Genomic DNA, 11,580 nt, shown 5'->3' with positions numbered 1-11,580 from the left:
CATTTCCAGTCTCTTTGCAAAATCTACAACCATCTGATCTTCGGCATTTCTGTCTTTCACACCATACATACCCAGCACCTCTTCATCCCCTCTGTTCCCTTCACCAACATGTCCATTGAAGTCTGCACCAATCACTAATCTCTCCTCTCTAGGGACACCATCTACCACTTCATCCATCTTACTCCTCTTCATCCATCTTAAATTCCTCTTTCTCCTCTAACTGACAACCAACCTGTGGTGCATATGAACCGACCACATTCAAAGTTACACAATCAACCTCCACTTTCAGGCTCATGATCCTGTCTGACACTCTCTTTACATCCAGAACACTTCTTACAAGCTGTTCCTTTAGGATTATCCCTACTCCATTTCTCTTCCTCTCTACACCATGATAGAACAGTTTGAATCCACCTCCAATGTTCCTGGCCTTGCTTCCTTTCTATCTGGTCTCCTGAACACACAGAATATCTACCTTCCTTCTGTCCATCATGTCTGCAAGCTCTCTGCCTTTACCAGTCATTGTCCCTATGTCCCTACTCTAACCTCCACACTCCTGCCTTAACTTCTCTCTCGCTGCCTTCTAACCCGCCTTCCTCCTCTCCTTTTTGATGGTCTTCGACCTACAGTAGTCCAATTTCCACCAGCACCCTGCTGGTCAACAGCACCGGAGGATGATGTCAGCCCACCCTCTGCAGCTATAACAGCTTCAACCCTACTGGGAACACAAGGTTTAGGGGTGTGTTTATGGGAATTTCTGACGTTCTTCCAGAATGCATTTGTGAGGTCAGACACTGATGTTGAAGGAGAAGACCTGGCTCACAGCCTCCGCTCTAATTCATCCCAAAGGTGTTCTATCGGGTTGAGGTCAGGACTGGTGCGCAGTTATGTTGGAACAGGAAGGGACCGTCCCCAAACTGTTACCACAAAGTCAGGAGCATGAAATTGTCCAAAATCTCTGAGCTGAAGCATTAACAGTTACTTTCACTGGAACTAAGTGACCGTGCAGTGTAGAGAGTCAAATACTTAAAATGTTTGCAAACACTCCTTGAAGAAAGTTTGCTGCTATTTGTTGATTCATTTTTGGCAAAGTGCCAGGCATCTATTCATGTATATTTGCAAAGAAATAATGAAGCTGATAAGTAAAACATTTAATATTATATATGTACTGTTTGGCTTTAAATACAAATCAAAGTAGACTTAAAATGGCTTATTTGCATTTTACATACTTTTTGGAATTGGTGTAGTAATTGCACATGACTATGGTAGTTATGTTTCCTAATTAGCTAAAGGTAGTGAATATGTACCCTTAAGGGGACCACCTTTTTTGAGAGCGCAGGCAAAATGAGGTATTTATGTGCTTTTCAACTATTTTAATCCAGTTACCCCTATCAGACTAAATGTTTCATCATTTCTATGGGGCATTTCAAGTGAAACAACTGGATACTCCATTTGGATGTGCCAGCAAATACAGTCAAATACTACAAACTTTGACTGAGAACTTAGATGTGTTTGAAGCTGGAATAGAAAAATTATGCTAAAATGAATGTGATATTAATCATGTGACTTAATCTGGACCTGGATTAGCACTTTGAAAGTTTACTGAGGTCAAGATATTTCTCTGAGAGGATGGATGAGTCACTGGCTTTAGCAAATTATATTTATACACTTGAACTATCTAAGGAATCACCTAATACAAAAAGATATGCTCAATTACACTAGGTTAAAGTTGTCAATGACCTTTCAGACATGTATTTTTGGACTTCACAAAAATGGAAGTTAGTCCAAAGATTAAATAACAAAATAAACAGGCTCCAAATGACAATAGAGTTAGCAATAGAGCAAGACTGGGAACTTGTGAGGGAATCCATACAGAGGCCCACAATTACTTTGAAGGAGATACAGAGTTCAGTGGCTGAGACTGAAGTGATTGATGCACCAGTCAACAATATCACAAGCTCTGCATACAACTGGTCTGATTGGAAGGATGGCGAGAAAGAAGCCATTGCTGAAGAAAAAACAATGCATTAAAGCATGTCTGCAACAAAGCATGTCTGGAGTTTACCAAAAAGCATCAGAATGACCCAGCTAAAATGTGGGATTCAGTTTTGTAGTCAGACGAGGCAAAAACAGAGGTCCGAAGCGCAAGAAGCAAATCTGCCTGGAAGAATGGGTGAAAGTCATTCCTATAGCCGTGTGCAATGCTGGTGAAATGAAATCTAAACAGATTTAGAACTGTCATTGCAGTGAAAGTCTGTCTTGTTTAATCAAGATAAATCTGATTACTTTTAAGGGGATTCAATAATTTTTGAAGGCATTGTAAATTAATCCCAGGCTGTTGTGACTACATTTGGTTTACAACTATCTATATGGTTATCCGGAGTACTTCATTCTAAAATGTCCGTAGACCTCAGCTAACAGTTTGTGCTTGCTGATAACATAACTATGTGCAACACTATTTCTTTGTATTATAGACTAAGATCAATTAAATCTAGCAAATAGGAGGCTTGTACAATCACAGCTTGTATAAGTAAACACAAAACTGATGGAAACTGAAATTTTTAAGGAAATGGAAAGTCATTGTGAAATGCAACATTGATACATTTTTTTTTTTTTTTCCGTCTTGCACAATACTTTTGCAAATCAATCTCATGCACCAGGCAATGTATTTGTAACCATTGTAAAAGATATCTGCCCCATACACATTTCCTGTTGAGATCTTAGATACGATTTTTAGCTACTTCATGCAAGCCGAATTCTAAAATAGTTGGGACACTGTAAAATGTAAATGAATGTATATAAAAACTGAAATGAAATGGTAAAATGTGTTACTTTCATCATCTGGTATGTGTTCTATGTTCTATTGTGAATAAAATATGGGTCTACGACCTATCTTTTTACAATTTACACAGCGTACCAACCTTTCTGGAATTGGGGTTATATTATGGAAGCAGATCTTATCTTAATTTGGGAATCTTATAGCATCTCATATTAAATTAGGAAGCCCTTGGTCTTGTTATATTTGCCTAAAACCAATAATATTCTTTTTTCAGTAGCATGGCTAATGGTCAAAACAAGGTTAAAAGCAGGGTTATTCTAAAGGTAGGACCATATTTGGGAAATTTAGTCAAGTTAGAATGTTTCTGTAATGCTCTTTTCTTATATGGAGTTAGGATAAAATTATGGACTTAGGAACTGTTATTTTGTATCAAGTATTGCCCTAAATTCAGTCCTATCTGAAATTGAGATAATATTTCAGTGTTAGGATGATTTGTTAATGTTCCTATTCCCAGTTATGACAATTATGATCAACGTGTTTGTCTGCAATGATGCTTTTCACGTTAAACCACTCTGAATGACATTGTTAACATCTTTAGGATTTCATTTTGTAAAAATCAATAAAAAAACAGTGATGTTCCCCTTTAAATACATAAGACTAATGACATTCTGACATGCTGTAATGTTAACATTTTATTGATATATCTTCAATTTTTTTTTTTTTACAAACAAAGTTCAAAGGAATACAAAATAATTGAAGACATCTAAAAAAAAACCAAGCAAAAATCATTGAAAAAAATCATTGACAATCAGATCATGGTGGCAGAATACAATAAAGCTGTTATGTAACGAAGAACCTGGAGTAAGAAACTATTAGAAATTTCTTTTAATAACTTAATGTTAAATAATACATTTATTCAAAAATATACTTTAAATATACTGCCCTGATAAAGTTTAGTTCACATAACTAACGTAATTACTAATAAAGAGTATCAGCTGGGAAAAACTACCGTTTGAACCTATTTATTTCCTCATCTCTCTCTGACTCTACCCATTTAATGGATAGAACAGAATTTTTAAGCACTAAATATTAAAAGTAATACTTCTGCAGTAGCTACTTTTTTAATTGTTGAGACTTTCTAAAACATTGTATAGATGAAGTCTTCTTTAGTCTTTGTCTATTTCAGTCAATTTTATCTCACAACTGTCTAATTCTCTGTGACAGCATTTCGAGCTGCCTCTCCATCTCTATTGGCAAATCATTATTAACCTCATGATCAAAGTATAACCTAATATCCTGAACTTCTTTCTCCCAGAAATCTCTAGAGATGTTAAAGAGCTCATCTAGATTAACACTCTCTTTTAGACCACACAAGTTCAGGGAGCCACCACCAGGGACATAGCCCACTGCAGAAGGCATGGCCCCAGCCTCGCCATTCAACCTGTGAAATATCCACTCGAGAACTCGGATGTTCTCTCCATACCCAGGCCAGAGGAATCTTCCAGATGGACTCTTGCGGAACCAGTTGACATGAAAGATCTTAGGAAGCTTAGAGTTGGGACGTTGTTCCATGCTCAGCCAGTGGGTCAGGTAATGACCAAAGTTGTAGCCAAAGAAAGGACGCATGGCGAAAGGGTCGTGCATGATGACCTTGTCTGTGCACAAAACATTTGAAGAAACAGCAAAATAAGAAAACACATTTCACATTCATTACATTTTGGAATGCTTTTTCTGATATCCGCACTCACTTTTGTGTTCAGCAGCTGCTGTTGCTTCAGATCTCATAGTGGCGCCCACAAACACTCCATGTGCCCAACTGAAACTTTCATAGACCAGAGGCACTCCCTCTGGTCTGCGTCCCCCAAAAATGATGGCCTCGATGGGTACACCCTCAGGAGATTCCCACTGTGGATCAATGATGGGGCACTGAGGAGCTGGTGTGCAGAATCGAGAGTTGGGATGGGCACTAGGTTCACCTGCAGCAACATTTGGTAAGACTTTAATACCACCTTACAGAAATGCAACAGAAAACACTGAGACTGAAACATGCATAGACAACACTTACCTTCTTCTGCTGTCCATGGTTTGTTCTTCCACGAGGTGATGGTCACTCCCTCTGGCAGCTGCTCGTCCATGCCTTCCCAGGAAACTCCCCCATCACTGGTTTCTGCCACATTGGTGAATATTGTGTTTCTAAAGATGGTTTTCATTGCATTAGGGTTGCTTTTGGAGGATGTTCCTGGAGCGACACCAAAGAAGCCATTCTCTGGGTTGATGGCTCTAAGATTACCTTTGAAAAATTGAAAGTTTTATTGTGTATCAAAAAAGTACTGCATGACAGTATTTTCTCTGTATTTCAATTGCTGTTTCTGTAGGTTTGTCTTACAAATACAAAGATCATCATTAAAGAATATGTTCGTATTACGAATTTTGTGAATATAAAAAAGAAGTGGCTTTGCTGACCTTCTTTGTCAAACTTCATCCAGGCAATGTCATCTCCCACGCATTCAACCTTCCATCCAGACAGTGCTGGACACATCATGGCCAGGTTTGTTTTTCCACAAGCACTTGGGAATGCGGCTGCAATGTACTTCTTCTGACCAGCTGGGTTGGTGACACCCAGAATCTGTATGAAGGGCATTAAACATCATATAAACCTACAGATTTGATTTTAGCCTTATTTTACATTTTAAAATTCTTATTCAGTTTATGTATTCTCTAGGATACTTAATTTTGTTAAATAATAAATATTAAAAACCGCTCAAATCTCATAACTGCTCATTTGTTGCAATGTTTTCTAAAAAGTGAGCCCTCACAAGCATGTGTTCAGCCAGCCAGCCCTCTTCTTTAGCAATGCGAGAAGCAATACGGAGAGCAAAACACTTCTTCCCAAGTAATGAGTTTCCACCATATCCACTCCCAAATGACACAATCTTCCTTTGGTCAGGGATATGAGCAATCAGAGTGAGGTCAGGATTACATGGCCAGTTGCTCACAAGTGGTTCTATGAGAGAAAGCAAAAATTTGGCTGATATGTATAGACATCCTGGTACAGCAATATGACTGATACAGTTAATCATTCAAGGTAGCTATTTTAAGGGATTTCATTGTCTGTAAGAATATTAAATATTTTAAGAGCTGTAAACATACTTTTAAGAGGTAGGGGGCAACCAACAGAGTGTAAGCAGCGGACGAAATCTCCATTTCCTAGTGCATTCAACACAGCTTTTCCCATTCGGGTCATCACTCTCATACTGACTACCACGTAAGGAGAGTCTGTCAGTTCTACTCCAATTTTGGATAGAGGAGACCCCACTGGGCCCATACTGAAGGGGATCACATACATGGTACGTCCTGTGAAACAGAACCAAAGAATAAAGCATGACTGTTAGCAAAAAGAAGTTCATTGTAAATTCACAGTGTTTATTTAAGAGAATTAACATTTTAGATCTTTGATTTCAGATCTTTGAGTGTTCATTTAGTTTCTCTGTATAAAGAAGAATACAAAATTCAAAATGACCAATGACTCCAGTGTTTTATAATAGTCAAAGACACGAAAAAATTTCTTCAAATTTGAATCTTAATGAGTGTAGGTTCCTTTGTAATCCAGTATATGTATAAAAGTTTCCTACCTTTCATGCAGCCAGGGAATCTCTCATTCATGGCTTTGTCCCACTCCTCCTGGGACATCCATCGTCCAAGCTGGCTGATACCACCTCCGCGGGGTGAGGGAACAGTGTCACACTGTTCCTGAGTAACAATCACTGTCCTGCTCTCCACCCGAGCTACATCACGAGGATCAGTACGTGCCAGCCAGCTGTGGATGATAAGAGTAAGTCCTAGTTATTGCCTTATTTTACCACAGAAGACCATTTTCCATCTGCATTTTATGCTGTATGTTGTAAGAATTCACTGCAACTTAATATTTTTTCCTCTTTACACTTTCACAAATAATAGTGTTATACTATTGACCTAGTCTGTAGCAAAACTAAAGAGTTCAGTCTAGCTTGGTCTACAGTCTTCATACCAGTTCTCATATTTTTTAAGCTTCTTGATCACGCCTTGCTCCTGCAAGTGGTCCAGAAGGGCACTGTTCTCTTCCTCTGAGCCATCACAAATGTGCAGGGCATCTGGCTGGCACAGACTCAAACTGCTTTCAATGAACTCTCTGAGAGAAGGACTCAGAGAGCCCAAATCACCCTGGAGGACCCGGGGGCATGACTGGTTCTGGGAATGCAGCTGTGGTGGCATAGTGCTAGTTTTCACTGGGTACAATGGGGGACCGTGCAAGTGGCCTCAGAAGAGTCCTGAGAGAGAGAAATGTTATCGCTCAGTAATTCTGAAGAAAAAATGTACAATAACAAATAGTGTAACTTTTTTGCAAGTAATTCTTTAAAGATTACCTTTTTCCTTTGACAACAGAGATCAGCAAGGTTTCATTCACTCGTTCTTGAGGCTCAGGTAACTGCAATGCTTTTCATCCTGTACTGATGCCTTTTTTATATGGTTGGAGAAAACTGGAGGAGGGGACAAAAATACAGCTGTGTGTCAGAATACACCCAAACCACGTAAAAAGACATGTAGTCAGGTAAATGATTAACCCAATAGTTGGGTAATTAGCTCACAGGCCACCCTGTTCTTTGAAAAGGGAAAATGCTTGATAGTACATCACCTTGGGATGGCTCTTCAGATCCAGAGTAAACGTTGACCCACATTAACATATGATGCAAGAGCTATCTTTGGAGCGTCACCAGATGACGTGCTGTCCATTTGATTGTCTAAAACGATTGGTCGAATGGTTGGAGGCTCATCCCAACAATGCAAAGCCAAAGGTTGTTTAATTTCTGCTGACAATTTTTAAACCTGATAATCCTGTGCTCTTGCATCAGTTCTATGGTTGTGGCATAGTACATAATTGGAACTTCAAGATAATCAGGGAACAACAGGTGCAAGGTCACAATTTAATTTCAAGAAAACATTTAAAGTTCTGTAAATTCAAACAGCAAGTATGTTCTGAATACCCTGAATACAAAAAAATATCTGCAAGTCAAAAAATGTATTCAATGTGCCACCAATCAGGATGTGTGGTTGTATTCAGACTTATTTAAGTCTGATTTAAGATACATTTATAATTAAAACTCAGTAAAAAATAACAGTCTGGTTAATCACAAGCAACATTTGGTATCAATCCAAACCTCACAAACACTTCAAAAATGTATTCCCTTCCACACAGTGATATATGTGTCACTGTATCACAAGTTCATGCACAAGAGAACTAGCTACAGGTCTTGAACTGATACTAGTCATGGCATCTCAAATGTTTTGACAATCTCATTTATTCAAATTTTCATTTTCATTTTGGGGCTCAGACTTAGACAAGGCCTCAAGGTCATCATGTGACTCTACCATCATTTTGCTCTACCAAAGATAAATTGCTTAGGCCTTGTTCTTGACATGGAGTCATGGATTTTGAGCTTAAGTCTCACAGCCTAAATATAATGGTTTATGATGTAGGTGTGGTCTGAAGCAAAAGTGGCACCAATATCTTGGGTACAACATTGCAAGACTGATGGGCTATTATCAAAGCCAAGTCAAGTCAATGTTTATTTTTATAGTCCTTTTTACAACAGCTGTTGTCACAAAGCAGCTTTACAGAAAACAAATTGTGTCCAAGCCCCCATAAGCAAGCCAATGGCATCAGTGGCAAAGAAAAACTCCCTAAAAGCAAGAGGAAGTAACCTTGAGAGGAACCAAGACTCAAAAGGGTAATCCATCCTCATCTGGTTGATACAGAATAGCAAAACAATAACACAGAGCCAGGAATTTCTGTAGATGGGTCTGGACTCAATGCATGTGCTGGAGCCCAAGGCCATAGAATCGGGTACACTGAAACACCACCAAAGGGATCTAATGCCAGAGCTGAGATGTTTAGGGACCTGGCACTTGTGTCTTGGAACAAGAAATGAAATTGTGGGTTTTGAAACCTGGGTCTCAATTCTTGGGTGTCTAGACCGACACTGGTTTTAACTAGGGCTTTTGTTGTTGTTGTTTTTTTTCCTTTCTAAGTGTGATGTTCAGAGATTAGACCCTTGCATGTAATGCCCTGCATTTTGAAGAGTATAATACCTGGTGCTAGGCCTCAAATGCCTACATTTCAAAAGACTCCAGATGCAAATACCATGCCTAGAGTTAGTTCCATCTGGAGTATTTTACCAGTAATGCCAGTAAAGTGGACATCATGTGTATAAAAATAAAAAGTAAATGAGTAAACCAGCTTACATTATAATATTAGGTGACCAATAAATAATTTACCCATTCACACTGAAGTTATATGAAGTGCTTCAGCCTGTACTGCTTTTTGAATGACAATACAGGGCAGTCAATCAGAACAGAGACCATCATCTTAAAGGCTCAGTAACAAAAACAGCCTGTTTGATTTTAAAGTGTAAAATTTAATGACAACCCACATACCTAAAACCACATAAACATCATAAAGTGGACAGAAAAAAACCTAGGATAAAGATCCTTTGGATTATAATATTTTCTATTATCTATATTCACTATTAGTCCTCTAAAAAGGAAATTATTATGCACAGTTAGGACTGCTGTTCTTTTGTGGACTGCAGACAAAAATAACCTCCAATCACAGTGGTGGTTTCATTTCAAAGTCAAAATGTTGGAGTACAGAGCCAAAACAACAACAAAAAATGTGTCTGTCCCAACATTCATGTATTGCACTGCATACTATCTGTCATATTTGAAGTTCTATTGCCACAAACAAGAAGTTACAGATACAGAGTTCAAACAGAACAGGAGATAACAGTGCTGGATGAGTTTGCTGATAGCATGCCTCATTTTGTGGTTTTATAAGGTAAGTTGTGAAAGTTGTGTGTGTGCATCAATAATCCTTCTTCATTTGAGAAGTTCACATACATTATGTAAAAGTACATTGAGTAAATGTTTGCAAGTTCACATTCCTTTTTCCTTTCCTCTTTTCTGCTCTTAAAATAGTCTTAAGAATCATTAAGTATGGGAGATCACTGCTGACAGCTGTTTAGAACATTGTTAAAATAATTTTTAACAGAAATTCTGTTAAGATGCTAGAGCTCACCCTACCTCTAATAACCTTTACCACACATTACAAAGGTTTAGTGTTCCAAAATAGCCACTAGACAAAAGCATTTACATGATGTTTATCCATTAAGTGACAAAAAGCCTTGAGAACGCACATATTATTATACCTTATTAGTTGCTTGCTGTGTCAATGATTTACCCAGCAGACACCACAACATCTGATTAAGGTTAACTGAATATGTTTTGCCAAAAAACTTTCCTAAAATACTGGAAATATACTGGAAACAACAAACACAAATAAGAAAATGAAACATAGAGCTGCGTGTGTGCATATGTAATCTACTGGGTGATACTAAACAAATAGTTTGACACTTTCTTTTAAACATCATTCAGAGACTCAAAATCATTGCCCAAATGCGCACTACAGTACACATTTGTTGTCTGCATTCTCAGTGAGATGTTTGTCTTGATTGTACTGATTGACCGTTTTGTACAAAAGACACTAATATACTCAAGAATAGAGATAACCCCATTCATAGCTTTAAAGTTACGGGTGACGAGAACTTTAAACATTGACTGCACCACACTTGATAACCTCTTTCACAGACTTGTTATTGTCACGTAGAACATACACTAGGGGTTGTTTATCTATAAAGAGGTTTTGTGTAAGGGTACTTTGAAAGCACCTTTGAAACAAACAGATCGCATGACAAACAGATTGGATGGGAAGGACAAATGGCCAAACTGCAAATTACATCATAAACTCCTTAGCTTAAAAAATGACTGAGCTCTGCAGTCTCCATTCAATAGCCATCTTTGCACAAACCAACAAGGCTACATATAATATATAATACATATAATAATTTCTTATGTGTTTTCTCAGTGTTTCCCCTCTTTAGCCCCTGCCAAAGAGTAAGGTACCAAAGTATAACCATAACTTTTTATTCTTTTCCACTAGAATTCGGTGTGTTAGTTCTGTTTAGTTACATTACACTGAATTCACAGTATTTCTAACATAACTTTATAATAAATATATTTATCCCTCATTTTGTCCATAGTACAACAAATCTTTCTCTGATGTGAAACACAAGAGAACAATCATTAATATAAATCATATGGACATAAATACCAGCCTATTTTTCACAGACATACTCCCTTAAAAAATTTTTCAAGGGTTTTTTAGACAATGGTTTTATATAGAACTGTGAACACTCAAAGAACTGCAACCTCATTCCCAAAAAAAGTTAGGACACTGTGTAGAATGTAAATAAAAATAGAATGCAATGATATTCAAATCATGTAAACCATATTTTTAAATGTAAACACTACAAAGACAACATATCAAATGTTGACGCTTTATTGTTTTTTGAAAAATATAAGCCCATTTTGAATTTGATGGCAACAACACGTTCCAAAAAAGTTAGGGGGCATGTTTACTGCCGTGTTTCATCACCTCTTCTTTTAAACACACTCTGTAAGCGTTTGGAAACTGAGGAGACCGATTGCTGTGGTTTTGAAAGTAAAACGTTTTCCCATTCCTGTTTGATATAGGGTTTTGGCTGCTCACGAGTTCAGGGTCTCCTTTATTGCATTTTTTATTTCATAATCCGCCAAACGAGTGAGTGACAGATCTGGACTGCAGGCACCCAGCACCCAGACTCTTTTAATACGGAGCAATGCTGTAATGCATGCAAAATGTGGTTTGGCATCTTGTTGCTGAAATAAACAAG

General features: G+C 37.9%; 1 protein-coding gene across 1 annotated transcript; it reads right to left on the bottom strand.

Annotated features, from left to right (window-relative positions):
• Positions 1 to 3,450: 3,450 nt before the first annotated feature.
• On the bottom strand, positions 3,451 to 7,298 carry pck1 (phosphoenolpyruvate carboxykinase 1 (soluble)). The gene is made up of 9 exons (XM_017712862.2): positions 7,180 to 7,298; positions 6,804 to 7,083; positions 6,409 to 6,593; positions 5,927 to 6,130; positions 5,593 to 5,780; positions 5,240 to 5,402; positions 4,842 to 5,066; positions 4,525 to 4,752; positions 3,451 to 4,431 (listed from the first exon to the last, which is right to left on the bottom strand). The coding sequence occupies exons 2-9, from the start codon at positions 7,025 to 7,027 to the stop codon at positions 3,974 to 3,976; spliced, it is 1,875 nt and encodes a 624-aa protein (XP_017568351.1). The 5' UTR covers positions 7,028 to 7,083; positions 7,180 to 7,298; the 3' UTR covers positions 3,451 to 3,973.
• Positions 7,299 to 11,580: the final 4,282 nt, after the last annotated feature.

The sequence above is a fragment of the Pygocentrus nattereri genome, chromosome 30 (genome assembly GCF_015220715.1).
Source record: "Pygocentrus nattereri isolate fPygNat1 chromosome 30, fPygNat1.pri, whole genome shotgun sequence".
Taxonomy (NCBI): domain Eukaryota; kingdom Metazoa; phylum Chordata; class Actinopteri; order Characiformes; family Serrasalmidae; genus Pygocentrus; species Pygocentrus nattereri.
The sequence above is the reverse complement of the archived record's forward strand: the minus strand, read 5'-3'. Positions and strand labels throughout refer to the sequence as shown.

What these genes read in the sequence shown, in the direction of transcription:
- pck1 (XM_017712862.2), bottom strand. Translation starts at nt 7,027, where the DNA reads ATGCCACCACAGCTGCATTCCCAGAACCAGTCATGCCCCCGGGTCCTC. An exon ending in ATTCCCTGGCTGCATGAAAG is followed by an intron (nt 6,131 to 6,408) that starts GTAGGAAACTTT and finishes TCTGTTTCACAG; the next exon opens with GACGTACCATGTATGTGATC. An exon ending in AGCAGCTGCTGAACACAAAA is followed by an intron (nt 4,432 to 4,524) that starts GTGAGTGCGGAT and finishes TTTTGTGCACAG; the next exon opens with ACAAGGTCATCATGCACGAC.